General features: G+C 47.6%; 1 protein-coding gene across 1 annotated transcript; it reads left to right on the top strand.

Moving 5' to 3' along the window:
• Positions 1-471: 471 nt before the first annotated feature.
• On the top strand, positions 472-20,600 carry plekhm2 (pleckstrin homology domain containing, family M (with RUN domain) member 2). The gene is given in 21 exon segments (XM_080015433.1): positions 472-605; positions 2,230-2,336; positions 2,505-2,614; positions 2,922-3,021; positions 3,115-3,202; positions 3,313-3,487; positions 7,886-7,945; positions 8,744-8,918; positions 8,920-9,072; positions 9,201-9,959; positions 10,163-10,232; positions 10,576-10,666; positions 11,549-11,613; positions 11,729-11,817; positions 11,924-12,056; positions 14,070-14,254; positions 14,367-14,432; positions 14,848-15,007; positions 15,804-15,983; positions 17,033-17,149; positions 17,521-20,600. Coding segments are annotated over 21 exon segments (3,081 nt in total). The 5' UTR covers positions 472-545; the 3' UTR covers positions 17,659-20,600.
• Positions 20,601-21,576: the final 976 nt, after the last annotated feature.

Below are 21,576 nucleotides of genomic sequence, written 5' to 3'. Positions count from 1 at the left end.
ACCGGGGACGCTCTTAACGCAACAAAATGTCATTGTTGGACCAGCCGCGGGGCGGACGGGTTGTGTTGTTTCCGTATTAAAACGTCAGTTGGCTAACAGCCGGCGTTTATGCGTACGACGGGCTAGCATACGTGACGTCACGTTGGCAGGGCGGAGGGGTGCTGCGTTCCAGTTCGGTTGAAACTCGGGAGAAATGAAACCTCCTGGTACCGCCTTCTTTAAATGCGCCGAGGGGCCGCGAATGACGTCCTAATCCCGGGCCGCGCGTCATTAACGGCGAACGAAGCTCCCGTTGCATGTGTTCCTGTTCCGGTGTAACCCGCACTACCCCGCGGCTGTGATGTTGACATTCGTTGTGTCGCCTGTAGAACGCACAAGACCGCCGAAACAGACGCACACGCACCGCGGGCGTCCACGCGTTCCTCCCCGAACAGAAGCGACGGAGCGGGGGGGGGGGGCCGCCCACTCGGGAGTTGGGCATCTCCGAGTTCCGCCGGAACGCAGCACGGGGGTCAGCTGACGGGCTGCCGCCGAGGAAACCAGCGATGGATCCGCTCAAAGTGAAGGATCGAATCCTGGAGAACATCTCCCTGTCCGTTAAAAAGGTAGGAACCGCTTCCGTTAACGGTGCTAAAGCACGGTTACCGGTAACGCGACGGTTTGTTCCGCTGACACGGTAATAATAACCGCAGAGAGAGAGAGAGAGAGAGAGAGAGGGGTCCGAACCGACGACCACAACATCGCGGTGTCTCGTCGGGGTCGGGGGGGCCTCGCCCCATCACGACCCCGATCACCCCATTTTCCCCCCCAAAAAACAAGTTGATCTTTCGGTTTGTTTCCGTTCGCGTCGCGGTGTGTCACGGAGACCGCGTCGTCCGACGTCGCCGCTAGTCCGCGAGCGACGCCTGTCCTCACTGCGGCAAAGCGTGTCAACACACCCGGCACTCTTATGCCACCGGTGCGGTGACTTTCGCCACCCGGGGAGCCGAGAACAGACTCGTTCCGTCATGTTTCGTTATGTTCGGTTCTCCTTTACGGTTCTCTCTCGCACGCCACGATGGGCAGCGTCTGTGGTTGTGACTCCTTCCCCCAAACCGGACGGACAGGATCGCCTGTTTACCTCGGGTGGCTTCGGAGGCTTCGGATCAGCATGTGCGTTTGGCTTTTTACTGGCAGGACGTTTCAAACGCTGTCCTTTGGGAAACACACACACACACACACACACATACATACATACATACATACATACATACATACATACATACATACATACATACATATAAAAAACCCCATTCCTAATCCAATATCGCATGATAACCCTGTGGTCGAGTCGGTTCAGTGAAGCCTCGTTCCCAGCTTGACATGTTCAACCCAGACTCAGTTCCCAGTCTCCTTTCAGATCGACTGCCCCAGAATCGGGGCCTGGTGAGGTCATGGTTTACAGTTTGCTATTGATTTAACTATTGTTTTGTTTTTTTGAGCGTGAGCGTCTTACGACATTGCAGGTCTCTGACTCCTCACAACGCTTCCGGTCCATCAGTATTAATAGGGCTCTGTCGGCATCACTGAATGCAACTGTCTGCCCCTAAGGTCACAGCCATGGAATGTTATTGCCGCCTCCTCGTTGCTGTTGGAACCAGCTGCTTTGTCGCCCACGGTGTTTTACCCTAATTTCTTTAGCAGACAAACCTCTATAAATAGTGGCTTATCTTCCCCACCGGAACCGCCTTACCATCACAGGAAATTGATTGGTTATTGATGCAAAATGTTCCGTAGTGTTAAGTGTGCCGGTACCCTTCCCATTTTAATGCTGAGGTACGGGAAACAGGTTGCCCTACATTAATGGAGTGTTCTCCACAGTGTTGTGAAGGTACAGCGACTATTTCCCATCGAAGATTTTTACTCTTTATTGGACGACAAACTTGTTTCTAATGAAGCATGATGCGTTTTATTATGTGACCTTAAATACATTTTCTTTGTGTTCCTCTAAAATGATCATGCTGCATTGTTGTGTATTTTTTTAGGGGGCCCGTTCTGAAAACGAGTGCACTGCTCTTACCTCTTAGTTGAGCGTCCCTGTACAAATAAAGGAGAGCTACCGTGTCAAATATTGAAACATAAACTGCTTTATTTAAACTCTTTCGATTGGAGGACTCAAAGCCTAAAGCTATCCCCTCAAACCAGGCAACACGGAAGCTTCTTCCCGTGATAAACAATGTCTGTCTGCAGTTGCAGAGCTACTTTGCCGCGTGTGAGGATGAGACTCCTGCCATCAGGAACCACGACTGCGTCCTGCAGCGGCTGTGTGAGCATCTGGACCATGCTCTGCTGTACGGGTAAGGAGCTCTTATAGAGCACCGTTGCCGCAGTGAAACTGATTCCGTGCAGACAGAAAATGCAGCTAGCGGGGGAGGGGAGCAACCCATGACGCCTGTCCTTCAGTTTTTTTATGTAGTTCCACATGTGAGTGGTTTCTGCCATCGTTTCCCTGTCACTCCCCACAGGCTGCAGGACATCTCCTCGGGCTACTGGGTGCTGGTCCTGCACTTCACCAGGCGAGAGGCTGTCCGCCAAATCGACGAGCTCCAAAACATAGCCACCAACCTCGGCCGAAGTGAGAGGCCGGCTGTTAACCCCACACACCAAAAGCACACTTCACGCACTACAATGCCTCCGCCGCATTGTTTCATGTGTTTACCGGTCTCACAAGGGAGTCACATGGTTGTAATGTCTTTGTTAATACATACCAATTTGCTGAAGAACGGAGCCATTTTAAGTTCTAAGCCCTTACTGAGCATATAGGTCATATTTGTTTACTGTGGCTTTGACCTATTTTCACGTCCGGTGGCAGAATGACGAGAAAGGACGGTGTTGTGTGGATCAAAGTCCTTCTAAAAAGGGCGTTTTTCCCCCTCTTGTAGGTCGTGCCTGGTTATACCTGGCGCTGAGCGAGAGCTCCTTAGAAAGCTACCTACGCCTCTTCCAAGAGAACCAAGCCTTGTTGCAGAAATACTACTTCAAGTGAGCCCCGGGGGAGCCCGACTTTCTTCCGACATTTTTGACACGTGTGCGTTTGACCACTGCTAAGCTCCGCGCCTTTCCCCCTCCCGCTAGAAACTCTCTGGTCTGCAGCCACGACCACCTCACGCTCTTCCTCACGCTGGTGTCAGGGCTGGAGTTCATCCGCTTTGACCTGGAGCTGGTTAGTACCTTATCGGTCGCAACCCGTCCGCCCACTCTAAGAGGGCGTGGCGGCCAAAGTCGCAGAGCCTGCATCTTTCCCTAATGCCCATTTTGTTTTGGCTGGCCCAGGATGTGCCGTATTTGGACGTGGCCCCCTACATGCCAGAGTACTACAAACCCCAGAACCTCCTGGACTTTGAGGAGAGGCTGGCGAGCTCGGACAGCTTGTCTCTCCACTCCTTCACCTCTCTCACCTCCACCAACCTGGAGTGGGACGACAGCGCCATCGCCCCCTCCAGCGAAGGTGAGGGCCGCCACAGTTTGACTTCCCTGGTCTTCTCCCCTTTTCTTTTTCTGCCCTTCTCAGCATAATCCTCCTGAAGTTAAAAATTGGTTTTGTTCTGTAGTGTAATACACAAAGGCTGATCGTGATGCTCATCACCCTGGAGATGGAAATGCAGCCAGCGCTGCTCTTTATTTTTTTTTGCGCTGAGTCAACGTGGCAGTTGTTCTTGGCCGTCACATGTGACTCATAGCAAAAAAAGTGCTTTTGATTGAAATTAAGAGTGTCGGTCCGTTTAGCTGGAGAAGGCATAAGCCTGCCTAACACTGAATACGACAAGAACAAACCAGAAATCCGGTCATTCCTATAGAGATTCACATTCCGCATGCGAAACGCTATAATGCACTGCGGCACGTGTCCAGTTGAGGCTTCAGAATTTGTAAAAATATTTTCACTGGTAGGTCAAGTTTCAGTCTGACAGTACCACTGGACATGACTGTCGGTGAAGTATGTTTTTTTGCAAAATGGGCTTAAAACCCAGTATAAGTATAATAGTGATGTAATTAACCTTACACTGAGAATTTCCCCTGTTCAATGAGGAAACTCAGTAAAATAACATTTGTTAAAAACACACACACACACACACACACACAGCTGCTTAAAAGTTTGAACCCTCCAGACAGTCACTGTTTTTGTAAAAAATAAATTAAAATAACCTCAAACATACAGTGGTGTGAAAAAGTGGGTTAGACAAGGATAACACAAAATGCAGTTTTTAAATTAAGGTGTTTATTAAGCAGGAAAAAAAAATAAAAAATCCAAACCTACATGGCCCTGTGTGAAAAAGTGATTGCCCCATAAACCTAATAAGTGGTTGGGCCACCCTTAGCAGCAACAACTGCAATCAAGCGTTTGCGATAACTGGCAATGAGTCTTTTACAGCGCTGTGGAGGTATTTTGGCTCATTCATCTCCGCAGAATTGTTGTAGTTCAGCCACATTGGAGGGTTTGAGCGTGAAGTTTTTTTTTTTTTTTTTTTTTTTTTTTTTTTAAAAAGGTCATGCCACAGCATCTCAATCTGACTCAGGTGAGGACTTCGACTAGGCCTCTCCGAAGTCTTCATTTTGTTTTTCTTAAGCCATTCAGAGGTGGACTTGCTGGTGTGTTTTGGATCATTGTCCTGCTGCAGAACCCAAGTGCGCTTCAGCTTGAGGTCACAAACAAATGGCCGGACAGTCTTCTTCAGGATCTTTTGGTAGACAGCAGAATTCATGGTCCCATTTACCACAGCAAGTCCTCCAGGTCCTGAAGCAGCAAAACAGCCCCAGACCATCACACGACCACCACCATATTTTACTGTTGGTATGATGTTTCTTTTCTGAAATGCTGTGTTGCTTTTACGCCAGATGTAATGGGACACACACCTTCCAAAAAGTTCAACTTTTGTCTCGTCAGTCCACATTATTTTCCCAAAAGTCTTGGGGATCATCAAGATGTTTTCTGGCATAACTGAGTCGAGCCTTTGTTCTTTTTGGTCAGCAGTGGTTTTCGTCTTGGAATTCTGCCATGCAGGCCATTTTTGCCCAGTCTCTTTCTTATGGCGGAGTCATGAACACTGACCTTAACTGAGGCAAGTGAGTCCTGCAGTTCTTTGGATGTTGTGGGGTCTTTTGTGACCTCTTGGATAAGTCGTCACTGCGCTCTTGGGGTAATTTTGGTCGGCCGGCCACTCCTGGGAAGGTTCACCACTGTTGCATGTTTTTGCCATCTGGATAATGGCTCTCACTGTGGTTCGCTGGAGTCCCAAAGCTTTGGAAATGGCTTTATAACCTTTTACAGACTGATAGATCGCAATTACTTTCTCTCATTTGTTCCTGAATTCCTTTGGATCACAGCATGAGGTCTAGCTTTTGAGGATCTTTTGGTCTGCTTCACATTGTCAGGCAGGTCCTATTTAAGTCCACACAGGGCCATCTAGGTTTGGATTCCCCCCCCCCCCCTCAATAATAAACCCCTTCATTTAAAAACTGCATTTTGTGTTTACATGTGTTATCTTTGTCTAATATTTAAATTTGTTTGATGATCTGAATCATTTAAGTGTGACAAAAGTATGTATGAACCCTCTTATTAGTAGCTTGTGGCTCCTCCTTTCACAGCCATTACTTCAACCAAACGTCTTCTGTAACCACTAACCAGTCTCTCGCATCTGCTTATGGGGATTTTTGCCCACTCCTCCTTGCAGAACCCAGCCAGTTGGAGGGACATCTAGTATGTATCAACTTCTTCAAGTCTGGCCACAACATTTCAATTGGATTAAGGTCTGAACTTTGACTGGGCCAATCCAGAGTACGAATCCGCTTTCTCTGAAGCCATTCCTTTGTAGTTTTGCTGGAATGTTGTGCTGAAGTTTTTCATCCCAGCTTCCCTGACTGATGGCGGGAGATTCTGGTCAAGAATTTGTTGACATGCCTGAGAATTCATGGTTCCTCGGATAATATGGAGTCGTCCAGGCCCAGAAGCAGAAAAGCAGCCCCAGACCTTCACGTTTCCACCACCATGCTTCACTGTTGGGAGGAAGTTCTTTTCTTCATATGCAGTGTTGGCTTTTCTCCAAACATGGTGGTTTTGATTGTGACCAAATGATTGTATTTTGGACTAGTCTGTCCAGAGAATGGACTTCCAGAGGGCCCCTGGTTTGTCCAAGTGCTCTCTGGCAAAGTTGAAACGGGCAGCTTTGTTCTTTTTTGAGAGCAGAGGCTTCCTTCTAGCAACCCTCCCATGAATGTCAGGGCTATTCAATTTTCATCTGATTGTAGATGCATGCACATTTGTCCCAGATGCTACCAGAGAGGGCTGCAACTCTCTAGAGGTGATGTGTGGGTTGGCCTTTACCTGATTCATTATTTTTCTGGTGCTTCTGGGTGATAGTTTTGATGGGCATCCATTTCTAGGCAGAGTTGCTGTCATGTTGAAGGCCCTCCATTTGTAAATTATTTGTCTTACAGTGGATGGATGGAGCTGGAATCCTTTGGAGATGGTCTTATAGCCCTCCCCAGGCTGATGGGCTGTCTCTACCCTCTTCTTCATGTCCTCGGCTATCTCCTTTACGCTCAGCATTGTTGGTTTGGTTGGTTTCCTCTCCCTTTTAATTAGTGCAGGCCAAACCCTTTCCCAAGGATGTCTCATTTCATTGGTCTGCTTAAATGATTAATTAAGCACCCAAATGTGTTTCACCTGAGTCTGTTACCTGCTTGACTTAACCAATGCAGCGGAGGGTTCACTTACTTTTGCACATACACTAATTCCATGTTTCATGTGATTTTTGGGCTACTTAAACAAGTCCCACATGCAATTAATAAACATATATCTGACATTTCATACATAAAAGCTGGTGATGATAAAATAAGAAAATCATGGTAAAACAAAAGAAACATCTCATCTGCTCAAGGGGTTCACATACTTTCAAGCAGCACTTCACATGTTTATAATAACTGACAGTTTGTATGAACCGGACGTTATCTGTTGTAAATAGTTTTACGACCCGCCTCTTTTATAATGTGACATTGACGAGCGCTCAAAACCATAATGTTTAGTGAAGGCGCGTGTGCTTTTGGAGCACCGGAGGGGAGGGCGGATATTTCAGTCTGCAGCACTGGCATGGCATCAAAATGAGGCACCGAAATCTGCATTGCAATTCGGTCCGGTAGGAACCGGTGCTATAGTGGTACCAGGTGGCCAACCTGACGGGATGTTTAAAACACACCGCGCATGATCATGTTTTTGATTCAAAGTGTGCGCGGAGAGAAGAGGCTCTTTACAGAGTAGTCTGTTGTCAGAGAGAGAGAGAGAATCAATGCACTGCACGCTACAATGAAATACGATTTTACCCATTTTAAATAGTAGAAAATAAATAGGAAATCAATATGTGGCAGTAAATGTTGATATTTTGATTATAAAAAAAGAAATTATATATATATATATATATATATATATATATATATATATAATAAAAAAATAAAAAAAAAAACATTTTGAAATATACAACAAAAAAAAAATGCCATAATTAGGCCCAGCTATAATACAATGGGTGGAAGCCATGGAACATGGGAAATGTCCAGCTGAGCAAACTACTCCCTGTTGTACTGGAGAAAACAAGCTCTCCCTCAGGCTTCTCATCGGGGCAATGGTGTGAATGCTTTAAAACTTCAGTATCTATACAGTAGTTGCTTCCCTCACCAGTTCCGTTTTGTCTACCACCCCTTCCATTATGTCTGCTGGTATTATTTGTGTTTTAATTTTTATTTATTTATTTTTTCTGTTCCTGTCATTCTTAACTTCCTGTCTCCACTGTCTCTTTCCAATGTAAAATGTCCCTCCCCATTTTTTATTTTTTTTATTTTTATCTATTTTTCTTTTTAGATTATGATTTCGGTGACATCTTCCCCGTGTTGCAGTCATTGCCAAGTGCAGACTGGGAAGGTGGGACATTGGTGAACCGCCCCCATCCACCCGTCCCGTCACTCACTGACCCCCCTCCTCCCCGCCCTCGCTTCTCCCCAAACCTCCGTCGTAGCATCATGCATGTCCACCCCGCAGTATGTGTTGTCTGCATGCAGGGTCCGGTTTGGGTGTTTGACTCGAGGCGATGACATGGATGGTCAATACAAATGACCAGAGAGTGGCTCACATTGCAAGGATGATTGGATTGATATTAAGGCGTAGGGGTGATGTGTCATATGGTTAATTGGCCTTAATCTTTATTGCTGTAGCCAAATTCTCAATTACATTTTCTCATGGATCTTTGGAAAGTAAGGCATGGTTTGTCTACTGTATAATGGTTTGTTGTGAGCTTCTAATGCTTCTAATGCCACAAAAGAAAAAAGGGGAACGACTGATGCAGCTGGTGCTCACTCTGTCTCTGTCTGTCTGTCTGTTTCGTGCATCTTTCGGAATGTTTCTCTCGAGTTGTGTGCACTGACCTATGTTCAGCTCAGCTTAGCTCTTGCAGCTTCAGTCATGTTGTAACAAGGTTTACACTTCTTTTCTTCTTTTATATGAACATATAAACGAGCATATGAACGTAAGGTTTGACCAAGGCCGGTGCCGCTGCAAAGAAAGCTGCTGCCTGCTTAAACACCATGTCCGTGCCGCTCTGACCCTTCTGCGGAACCACCCCGCAACCCCCTAACATGGCTGTGTGTGTAATGTCAAGATATAAATATGCACGAACGCTGCCTCTGCACTAACTCAGTGTCCCCATATCGGCCATCGTTTTAGAGGGCGACCTCACGGACCCAGCCAGCTGTCCGCGCTCCAGCGGCTCCGATCCCCACACGGTGGTCAGCGACTCGGGGGTCCTCCGAGCCGGCGCCACGATCGGCTCTGCGGTGGTGACGGCGAAGGTGGTCCCTCCTCCTCCTCCTCCCCCCCCCCCATCTCCCCTCACCGTCGCTCAGCCCCACCTTCAGACACAACCCCTTCAACGATAACTCAAACACAACAAGCACCTCGGCAAACGTCACCCCCGTCCACGTTGCATGCCGCCGTGACTCCTTCACCACCGGAGAAGACACCCAAAGCGGCAGCACTGAGCTGGAGGTCATCAGGTAGCGCTCACCTTGGTCTATGATTTTATGATTAGCAGGTTGTTTCTTCGTGCCCCAAGTTTGTATGAATAGATAATTAACTAAGATTCACATCGGAGGGACCACGGCTAACCGTTATCGACTTCCAGGGTGGCCAGACGAAGGAAGCCAGCCAAGAAACGACGTGGGAAGGGCTCCACGGGCTCCGCAAGCAGCCTCCACAACTCCGAAACGGACAACGGCTCGCATGCGACAGACGACGGCGAAGGGCCGGGAGAGGAGGTTGCTGCCTCCACCTGCTCCAGGGCGGAGACGGCGAGGAGGCGGAGCGGAAGGGGAGCGGCGGACATCCAGGCAGAGGACGATGCGGAGGCCCTCCTGCGGCTCCCGCAGATGACTGACACCTCCATGGAGGTGGTGGGCCAGCCCCTGCGCGACGTCATGGACCGGCTGAACGGCTCTCTGGATGCCGGCGAGGGCTGGGGCCCAGAGGAGGAAGAGAAGAACGACAACGAGGTTTCCACCCACTCGGGCGCCCAGCTGCCGACGCAGCAGCCCTTTCGCCAGGACGCCGGGGGAGAGCCGCCCGACCCAGCCCCGGGGGAGTCGGCCTCCTCCCACGCACCCACGGACTTCTACAGCTTTACCGCCCACAGTCCAGACCCTGCTCCCAAGGGTGGTGGCCACAATGACCCTGCAGGGCATGGCCAGTCAGAGGCTGTTAACGGTGACCATGAAGCTGATGGAGAGGCAGAGGCGGAGGAGGGACAGGAGCCCACCTTAAATGAGGAGGAGGAGAAGGAGCTGGAACTGTCGGTCGGGAATGCAACGGAAGATAGGGATGCAAAAGATGAACCGCAAGAGGGGAGGCTCAGTCCCACAGAAAGCTTTCATCCTGCGGAATTCAAGTAAATAGCTCACCAAGCTACATGTTCTCTTATTTAAAATTTGTTGGCTAGTTGGCATTGAGAAGTGGAAAGGCAGGTCACTGTTCTGATCCACTTGCTGATGTCCGGATTACTGTCAGCGAAGAGTCGTCAAGCACATTATCATTAGGAAGGATCCGTCATGGCGGTGTGTTTTGACACCGTTCTCCCTGTTTTTATTCCAGGGTGGACAACAACCACCTGCTGCTCCTCATGATTCATGTATTCAGAGAGAATGAAGAGCAGCTCTCCAAGGTTCGCACCCTCACTGCCACCTCAAGGCCCACAACAATCAATTCCTTTATTTATTATAGCAGGGTCACCCCGGATAGTGTGGGCTAACTTCCAAACAAATTGTATGTTTGATTTGATGATTTAAATGTGCATAATGTGCTTAATACTTGTAAATACGGTTTAAAAAAATCAGTCACCAAGGCAACATTTGCATGATCTTTGGACTTTGTTATAGTGTCATATATGGTTTCGCGCCACATGTATGTTGGACATACAGTATATGTTGCCCAAACAGTAAATTTCTGCGCGGGAAAAAACATTGACGATGAAATTGTAAACAAGGGTTATTTTCTGCGTCTCCCAGATGGTGAGAATGAGCACAGGCCACATGGAGGGGGACTTGCAGCCCCTCTACCTGCTGCTGACAGACTGCTACATCTACCTGCTCAGAAAGGGTGAGTGACTCAAACAAAAATGGTTTTCCACAGCAACGATACAATACCAATGCAAGGAAGGAACGATTTAAATTTTTTATTTTTTATATCATACGGCACACACCCCATGCACACTCACTGGCACACTCGCCATGCGGGGATGGTGAGACACACACACACACACACACACACACACACACACACACACACACACACACACACACACACACACACACCTGATTCAAATGGTGACCGCTGAAACATGTTCTCTGCATTTAACCCATCCTCGGCTTTTCCTTCCTCCGGGGGGGCAGCCAGGTACAGTGGGCAGCCTACAGCCCCCGGGGACCAACTCCAAACGTCCATCGCTGGTCAGACCACGACGACCTTCTGCATGTTTTTGGTGGGGGTCCTTACCGGTGTTATATGGAGGAAACCCCATGTGAGCACGGGGGGAACATGCAAACTCCACACAGAAAGGCCCCTCATCTGGAGATAACCCCTCTGAGCGCAGTGCCAACAGCGCCCCCAGGCGGGAATCCAACCCAGGACCTTCTTGCTTTGAGGCAGCAGTGCAAGCACTGTGCCACATGCAAACCCTTCACATTACAAATAACACAAAGTAACTGGAGTCAATTGTTTTGCAGTTAACGCTGAAATGTATTCCATAAATTAAAGGTAGAACAACAGGGTGTTTTTGTTTTTTTTGGGGGTTTTTTTTCATCTTGTAGCAATTCACAAACACAATGTTTTCGTTTTTTTTTTTATCCCGAGGTTTAAAAAAAAAAAAAGGGGGGGGGGGGGTGGACTGGAGGAGGTTTTGATCATGGGCCGAGATCCAGTCTTGTGTTATATTGACGTGTTTCTTTGCCACTCTTGGTGTTTCTGTCTTGCGCTGCTCAGGTGCAGCGGAGAAGCCTTATACGGTGGAAGACGCTGTGTCTTACAACGAGCTGGACTACGTCTCAGTAAGTCAGCAGTTCCACTCCAGAGCATTCCCTTGTTTTTCTAACAACGGCTTCAGTTGCACTCACAACTCGTTTCCGAGGGGCTTCGCTTAAACGCCCCCCACCCGTCCCCCAGGTGGGGCTGGATCAGCAGATGTTGACGTTGGTCTGCACCAACCGGCGACGGCAATTCCTGTTGGACACGGCTGACTCCTCGCTGACTGTGTGAGTGTTTTTCCCGCCTGTGTCTGAGAAGCGTCTGCAGTATTACTTTTTTGTCTTTGTTAAATCCCATTCCTCCTCCTCCTCCTCACCCTCCTCTATATTTCAGGTGGTTCCTGTCTGCCCTGAAGTCGGCCATGGTGAAGGGCTGCCGGGAGCCCCCCTACCCCTCCGTCCTGACAGATGCCACCATGGAGAAGCTGGCACTCACCAAGTTTGTCTCCCAGGAGTCTCACTGTGAGGTACGCCAGCTGATACATGTTCAGTCAGAGCTCTGTGGGGACGTGTGCTGCTTCACGGTGTCCGGAGGTCCTTAAAACGTCTTAAAATTTCACAAATATTACAACATAAAATTCATTCAGTAGTCTTGATAGTCTAGTCTTATTTTCAACATACTGTAGAGCTCAAAATTAGTCAAGTTCTTCTGCATCAGTCAACATTTCAGATTTTCTGAAACCCTAAAGGTGGAGATAAGACTTAAAAAGACACGAGAACAAAAGACGTCAGAACCACCGGAGAACATGCCCCAGAACACCGTCAGCAGGATACCCAGTAAGAACTCAATGAGAACTCAATGGTGAAAGAAGCACAAACACGACAGCGAGGGGAAGTGGGAGGTGTTTTTTCTTTACTTAGAGATGAAAAAAGTCAATAAATAGTGAAATCAGGACTCAATGTAATTTATTGACAGCACCTATGTTTCCTCAAATAGTGACCGGGGCTTTTCTTTACCTCTGCCGTCCGGGTGCCGCGCTCCTCAAAATAAATACATATAAAATGAAGTCGCATCTATTTCCGGAGACACTGGAACGGTCGGACCGCAGATCACTCTCTCCATTACACAATCCACTGTCCTGATGCAAGGTGGAACGTCCCTTGTTTTTAAATGTTTGTGTCATACAAGTAGAAACTAACCAAGACAAAAGATCTAAAATGAAAACACAGGAACTGCACAGGATGTGCTGTGCGCTATGAACGTGGCGCAGCGCTGGAGGAGAAAACACACACACACACATACACACACATACACACACACACACACACACACACACACACACACACACACACACACACACACACACACACACACACACACACACACACACACACACACACACACACACTGACTCAGATTCAGCCTTGTTGACCGTTTTTTTACCAGTTATCTATAGAACATACTCTGAATGTTGCGGCTCAGGAAAAAACAAGCTTGTTCACCCGGGAAAAGGAGCAGGATGAAAGACCCAGAAAAGGAGGCTGAAGTACATCCCCTGCCATGACGGAACAGCATTTGGACCAATCACGACAAGGGGGGGTCGCAGAACGAGAGAAAGATGGAAAAACAAAGTTCACGCAGAGAACACAGCAAGAACCATGATCACCCCCCCAATTTGTTCTCATCTTGTCCTGAACACAAATGAATTACCCTATTACACTACTACTATTACACCCTTCTTAATTACACTAATTCTTATTTAGTGTACCTCCACCCTAATTCCTGCCTTCACACGACCTGCTACACCTGCCTATTCGTAGATGGACGTAACTCATCGGACGTCCAAAACTCATTCTTTAATTTCATCATGTGCCAAACGCAGAACAAGGTCGCGCCTCCAGAAGAATGCTTTCCATATTTGGATGTGATTTTTAAATTCTCCTCCTCCTTTCCAAACGCTGCACCTTGGAAGACGTTTGAAATTTAGATGAACATAAAGAATCCTGCACTGTCCCTTTAGCGCCATGATTGTCACTTCTCCCAGTGTGTAGAAGTGTGTAATTGAAAATTCTGGCTTTGGTTAACCTCGCCGCTTCAATCACAGCTAACATTTAAGGAGCAACTTGTAGCAGTTGCCCAGCCTGCCGCGCCCAGAGGGCACGGACAAACGGGTGACTTTGGACGTTACGCTAAATGAATGTGAAACGCTTCGAGTCGGGACCTGGTTTCCAACGTTGGAAACGAGGACGCAGTGCGGAAGTGTAAATGTATTGTTGTATTTCACATTGTTGTGTGTGTCATAAATAGCATTTATGTGGAAGTTCTTTGTGCAAGGAGGAAGTGCAGTTTATAGAAAATGCATTCGTCATTCTGGGAAACGCTCTCTGTTCTCCAAGGAGTCGGAGCTTTCACTGATCCACAGATGTTGAATGGAAACTAGGGATTATTTATTTATTTATTTATTTATTTTCCAGGGCGTTGCGATGTTTGTTTTTTCAAGTTGAAAGATGTGTTGAAGGTTTCCCTCCTCCACCCGCAGGCGTCTGAAGTGTCTATCCGCCTCTACTCACTGGTCCACTGGGAGGACCCCATGGACATGGCCCTGTCCCCGCAGGGAGGCCCCTCGGGAGGGTCCTCCAGCACCAAGGAGGGCGTGCTGCTCTACAGGGCGGGCTCCACCTACCTGGGGAAGGAGCTGTGGAGGAGCTGCTACCTTGTGCTCAGGTGCATAGTCTCATACTCACAATAAAGACTGAACCGCAGTATGTTTCCTCGGGTGAAAAGTTTCCTCTTTCATGTGAATTTCAAGTTGTGGAGTCACCTGTTCCCTCCACAGTAAAGGGATGCTCTACCAGTATGCGGAGAGAACTGACGTGGCGCCCCTGATGTCCATCACCATGGGGTGAGTGGTCTCTCGCGACGGGTAAAAGAGGCAAATGGTGATAATGATAATCAATCAATTACATTGTGTTCCCTCCCAAGAGCAGTGGGAGGGGACCGGGTTCTTGGTGTGACCCCACCCCCGCCGCTGTCATCCGCCACTATTTTTACAACGCTAGTGTGGAAACGTATTTAGATGTGGTCACGTGGAATGCCAGAATGAACCCTGAGCAGAACGTGGTGTTTTACAGACACAGTTATTTATCTTTTCGTCTTTTCAACCACTGCGGAAACACAGGGCAACGTGACAACGTGCCAAGCTCTTACATCTTGCGGTCCTGACCCCAGGCGCGGGCTGACCATCCGTTCCAAACACTCAGAATATGCGACGATCCATTTCTGTCCCCCCACCCCACCCCCACCCCCACCCTCGTCAGAGGGGAGCACTGCGGAGGCTGCCGTCGCTCCAACAGCACGGAGCGCCCGCATGCCTTCCAGGTCATCCTGACGGAGCGCCAGCCGCTGGAGCTCAGCGCCAACGACGAGCAGGAGATGGCCGACTGGATGCAGCTGCTTTGCCAGTCCGTCTCCAAAGGGGTGAGGAGGAGGAGGAGGAGAAGGAGAAGGAGGAGGAGGAGGAGGAGTGTATTTTAAAAGCTGATATTTTGTATTTGTAGCCATTTCTTCATATTAGTTTCAAACACCCTGTTAAACAGTTGAGATATTACCTTCTCCCAACCAGTGCGGCTGAGGCCGCAGCGTGCCACAGTCCAGCTGTGAAGCGCATCGTGGAACATAGTTCACAAATAGTTGGGAAGCAAATCTGCCGCGACGCAGTGGTTTTTCTCCGGGCGACGCACGGCAGAAGGAATGTTTCACCGTAACCGAGGAAGGCGGCAATGTTGCCAGGCAGACAAGTCATTCCTGTTTCTGTTGCACAAATTGAACAGGCTGTTAATTTAGGTTCTTTCTTCGTTGCTGAAATTTTTCGTTTGTTTTTTTTGTTTTTTTTCCCCTGTATAATGCGATCCTCCAGTCATTGTCTGAACGACTTGCCCAATACTGGGTTGCCCAAATAATCGACTTATACTGAAGGCCCTACTGAGTGTATCAGGAAATGGTACTGCCCGTCTTTTGACCAGAGTGGTTTCCACCAGGCGTTTCCCATTTAGGAATTAGAACTTGAAAATGTTGTGTTTGTGCAATGTTGTTCAAACTATTGTTCAAATTTGTTTTCATTCTGGTCCAATTAGGAAATAAAAACAACAACTTATTATCACGTCCAAACCTACTCAAACAGAAAATACAGATGATACTGTTCTCGCAGGTATTTCAGTATAACGTGCAGCGAACAATTTTTTTAATGAAACTCTCCCATTTAATTGCCCCCCAGGTGATCCCACAGGGCATAGCCCCCAACCCATGCATCCCCTGTTGTCTGGTGGTGACAGACAGGAAGCTGCTGACGTGCCACCAGGACTGCCAGACCAGCTTCTTCCGCTCGCTGGGTGGTGCCGACCTCTGCGACGTCACCTCCGTCAGCCTGGAGGCCGGCAAGGCGTACTGCGTCATAGTGAGCCCAGTTTTATCCCTTCCTCCCGCATGAGCGCTGTTCCTTCCATCAGGAGGAAAGGGTTATTTTTATTTTTTTATTTTTTTATTTCTATGTTCCGTTCTCTCAGTTTCGCGAAGATCACTTTTATTTTATTTTTCGAAAGTATTCAGATCGATCGGTTTGTTTATTTTTCCCCTGTCGCTCTAGGGGGTGGGGCTGTTTTGTGAACGTTCGTCCATATCGACGGTTTACTGACTGAAACCAGCGACGCTGGTTTATTCACCGTGGCTGCAGTTCACTTGTTGAGCATGCCCGATCTGTGTGTTGTTGCCGGGAAAGGCGGACCCCGCCACCAACAATGGAAAAAGCAAAAATCAAGTAACACATAAAAATACATTCACTACACAACTACATTGATTGGTACATTTAAATAAAGTGCCAGCTAAATATATGTAGGATAAATGTCAAATACATCCTTTAAAGTGGATTAACACTTTAAAGGATGACTTTGCTTTTGCAGATTCTGCATCCTTTGTGTTATTTTGGCCACGGCTGCTGCACATCAGTTCACACAACGCAGAACATAGTTGTCCGTGGATTAAGAAATGTAGTGATTTAACTTGGTTTGTTGCCACCCAGAATTCACCTTGCATCAATTTTTTTCTAGCGGTCCCGCCATAAGCAAAGAAACAGGAAGTTTTTGTGATACACAGCATACACAGCAGTACACCTTTTAGCAGGGCGTTACCTCACGAGTCAAGTTTAATAAACGGGAAATCCGTACTTCCTGTGTTTTTCAAAATAAATGTTGTGTCCCAACTTCATGCCATACCTTATCGATAGATAGTATGCTAGTTTGTGTGATAGTGAGTGTCAGTGTGTGTGTGTGTGTGATAGCATGAGTGTGTATGATAGTGAGTGTCATAGTGTGTGTGATAGTATGATAGTGTGTATGATAGTGTGTATGATAGTGAGTGTCATAGTGTGTATGATAGTGTGTGTGATAGTGTGTGTGTGATAGTATGATAGTGTGTGTGATCCTTTTTTTTTTTTTTGCTTTTGTGTAGGAGTTCACTGAGGATCGGGCCCAGTTTCTCCCTCCCTGGGTGCTGTACTTCAGCGGCTGTGAGGAGAGAGACCGTCTTCTGGAGGTCCTGGAGAGCGCCTGGGAAGAGATTTTCCAGGTGGGAGAACGGAGATGACGATGTCATTATGGGGTGGCACCCACAGTGTAACGAACCATAGAATAGGGTGTCGCTATTGGGAAAAACACCACCAATTAAAAATGACTAATTTTTTGACACACAGAAGTGTGGAAAAATAGATTACACGTCAGTCATTACGATCCAATTCTAACGTAGTGTGTATTGAAGGTTGAGTAGTTTCTTAGGTAGTTGTACTTTTACAAGACAGTAATAAAGTGATTCAAACACAGTTTAAAAAAATACTAAAATAAAAAATACACAACAGCGTAAGTGATATAAAGTATGACATAGACATTTATCTTGTTAATTTTGTTGAGGACGTGTCTCAACCTTGTCAACCCCCTCCCCAGGTGGGCTTGTGCCGTACGGCGGTGTCGGACCCCTCGGTCCAGAAGCGCTGCGGCGAGGCCCTGGCCCTGATGAGGAGCGCCTGGCAGAGAGCCGACAGCCTGGCCCGCGGCCGGGCGCAGAGGGAGCCCTGGTGCTGATAGGCGCACACACACACACACACACACACACACACACACACACACACACACACACACAGACCCCAAGTCATTTACAATTGTCTGTTAAGGTGGATCCCGAGGATAAGACGGTTCTTTTTTTTCTTTTTTCTTTTTTTCCCCTTCTTTTTTGCTTTTTTTTGTAGAGCAATGCCTGGATTTCCTTCCACACTACAGGAGGCGGGAGCGGAGGTCTGTGTGTCACCGTTTTGTAAATGGAAATGTTTTTGTGTCATCCAATCCGAGGGGCGGGGTGAACGGCTAGACGGCGTCGGCGCCCAGTAGAACTTTTCAGCGCTCGCTCAACCTCCCTCCTTCACCCTTATCTGTCCGGCCTCTCGAGCCGGGAATCCCTTTTCGTTTGCGTACGGGATCGTTTCCGGTGACGGTTGGTGGTGGAGCCTCGTGGAAGTAGGTCGGTAACCTGCGCTCACATCGAGCTCATAGAGGAAACGGGGCGGCGAGCTGGAGAGGCCGGAATTCTCCTGACGTTTAAATGAAGAGCGGGGTTTTTTGGGGGGCCGGGTGGAGGAACGCCCCGTGTCGCTTCTAGAAGTGTCCTTCAGCAAGACACCTCTACTCCCCCTCAAACACAAGCTGTTCCAGGGGTTGAGGCGCGTTCAACTTCTGCCGCTCGTCTTCCTCCTCGGTCTCTTGAGAATCTGGGGCGAGCGCGGTTATTATCGTAGAATCAAGTCTAAGACGACCTGGTGTAAATAAGGTTTGATAACGTTCAGTGGAGTAACTCGCGTCTCGCTCTACAGAAGCTCCGTCGTTTGAACCTGGAGCACTGTTGCACCTGTGGCACGAACGTACGGTTTCACGGTGTAATCAACACCGGTACATACGCAGGAAGATGTTTCTCACATATTTTATATGAATTAGGGCTGCCCCCCCCCCCCCCCCCCAAAAGTAGACGAGTCGAATCATCAGTCGGGGAAAAAAAAGTCGAGGATTCTTTTTTTCTGTGTTTTTTTTTTTTTTTTCTTTTTTTCCAGTCAGTGTGCATTACAATAGCAGAATAAAACCGATAGAAGCTTAGAAAACGCACAGGGATAACGTTTAAGCTCTCTGTGCTCCCTCGACGGCCACACCCCATAAAAACGGTGTGGGGCACGGTGGAGCGGAGCATGACTCGTGGATTGGTTTTCTGCGCGTCGGGGAGGAAGTGTCCCCGTTACGCACGGTTTCATTCCAAGCAGCCGTCAAATAAAATAACCCACATCTAAAATGGAACTGTTTTGGCACGCTGGCCGCTGGTGCACGCACCGCCATCGCCGATGCCGTCGGAGCCTTGGGAAACGCCCCGATCGCTCCCTCTCTGTCACGCGCTGTTTTTGTCCTTGGAATCACATGTTGCTTCGCTGTCGTTTCTCAGCGTCTACACTACCTTTTCTAATGGTGTTACTCGGCGCCCGGCCTCCTCTTTGCGTAAGCCAACGTCCTGTCGAGGAAGTCGGACTGGCCCACCTGTTGCTCAGCGGAGGGCCACCGTCTCTCCTTCCGTGCTTCCCATTTGCAGTCAGCTCCGTTAGCAAGTGATTGCGGCAGCCGGTTCCGTTAAGCATGAAGGCGCATCCCTGCTTTCACAGGAATGCACGGCCGCGATCGCATTCTCTCAAGATGTCGGCTCCCTGTCCGTTCCCAATAACGACACACCAAACTTTTTGGTGCAAATATCGGTGAATAGGGCCACTTTGGAGACCCTGGCGTTTTTATTCTTCTGAGTCATTGACTCAGACTCATTCACCGGTTTAGTTTCAACAAAGTCCGTTACGAAATAAAGCTGGATCCTTGTTACGTACAGCTGAGTGTTTTTTTGGGGGGTTTTTTTGAGTGCAAGCGCATGGTCCGTGCATCCCTCGCTACTCAGCCGCTCGATGAAGTTTGTTCTCACTAGATCATCACGGTGTTCCATCTGAACAGTGCACAAAAAGTCAGGGTTCAAACCTGACGCGGAACGCCGGGTATTTTATTAACCGTTGAGCTGAATTCCAGCGTCTAAATGTTTCCCAGCAGATTGCTACGGTTCATACCACGGCGAGCCCGCCGCCTCTGTTTTGTTGGGGGGTTTTTTGTTTGTTTGTTTTCGAGAATTGTGCCTGTTTAACTGAAGGATTTCCGTTGGATCCCCTCCGGCTCCCACCGGCGACGTGGCCTTAGCTAAACTGGAAGTGACTGCCGATCTGGTTTTAAACGACGGCGGCCCCGACGCGTTCACTTTGGCGGGCGGAAACACATTTAACCTTCTGGAACTAATCCAAAAGCCCCGCAGGGGAACCGACGTTCTGACGTGCCACACGGTTCGAGCCCGCCTCGCCTTCTGCTACTTCACAAAGGACTATTGGACTCAGGTTTTTTGTTGTTTTTTTTCCCCTTCTCGACGGCAAACACCACATGCCTTGCTTTTATCCGTCACGCCTTTTATCCATTTATCCCCCATTTCAATTCCAAAATGTGTAACGTCAATTTTTATTTTTTTTCCTGCTTGTTTCAATGCATTGTGTGGTCATCTTATAGCGTACGGTTATCAACGTCATTATGGGAGTAAAGCAGAGGCGCTGTTGTTGTCAATTTATTTTTAACGATTCCGTGGGAACTTTGATGTCTACGGTTGAAAAGAAGATGAAAGAGACAGGATATTAAGACAGGACTTAAATGTTGGATATTGCTGGCCAATAACAGGTAACATCTTTTGAATGGTGCATTGTGAAAATTGATTTTTATTCGTTTTTTTCCCTTTTGAGGTTGCATTTATTTGTTTTTGTATATATATTATAAGACGTATCCATAACTTTCCATTGTAAAAAGAATATGCCATTAATCACATTTAACACTTGCTCACAAAATAAGACATGCATGTCCAGGTGTTATTATTTTCTATTTAACAAAATGATAATGAATGTACAAAGGAAATTTGTGAATAGGACATCTTAAATAAATAAATTCAATTTTATCCAATGGTTTTTGTGGCTTATTACATAATAAGTATGTATGTCTGCAGGTACACTTTTACCTTATTTCTCAAAATGTGTTCAAATTAACTGATTGTGTTAGAAAGTGCACAATCGATGTCAATTGTTTATACCAACTGTGTGTGTGTGTGTGTGTGTGTGTGTGAGATTATTATTATTAAGATAACAAATGAATTAATTCCTGTTTAATCTTAACTTAAGCCTATTGCATGAATTTTTATGTATTTGTTTTTAAATTGATCATCTAGAAACCTTAAACTAAGCTTAGGAAGATTTTAATGCTGTATTCCTTTTGAAGAATTGTGAAGAAAATGCCCACCAAAAGACACCTCACAATTTCTTAGCAAAAAGTCCCTTGTTTGCTTGGCCTGGAAAGCCCTGAGCACCTTTCGGTCTTTCCCTACATGCTTCCCCCGGCTCCATTTTAATATCTACCGTTCCTTTCAGTGCCGCGTCCCCATTTATCCCGTTCCCTTCCCCATGTTCATCATTGCTCAACACTCCTGTCAGCGCTTGTGGATCAGACAAAGATAAAGGGAGGGAGGGGAGGTCAAATAATAACACTGGTGCATTCGGAGGACGATCCTTGCAGCGGAGGAACCCTCCTTTTGAAGGCTCTCTTTTTTATTTATTTATTTATTTTCATTTTATTTTTTTTAAAGCTTTAGAGCTCGACCAACATGACTGCATCGCACGCAATAAAATGCAGAGGGAAGGGGGGGAAAGACTCCTGCGATATAAAATATTCAGGAGGGGCTGTGTTCTTGTCTTCAAACCACAAACACCACCCTAAATCCTTACGCAGAATGGCGTGGTGGGCGTACCACGCCATGAACCCCACCCCCCCCCACCCGAAAAAATTATAACAAGGATTTCGGTAAGGACATATTCCCTCCTTCCCGCCCACCGTCTGCTCCCGAACGAC

Source organism: Zeus faber (assembly GCF_960531495.2).
Source record: "Zeus faber genome assembly, chromosome: 15".
NCBI classification, from domain to species: domain Eukaryota; kingdom Metazoa; phylum Chordata; class Actinopteri; order Zeiformes; family Zeidae; genus Zeus; species Zeus faber.
Note: the sequence above shows the minus strand (reverse complement) of the source record. Positions and strands in the feature narration are given on the sequence as shown.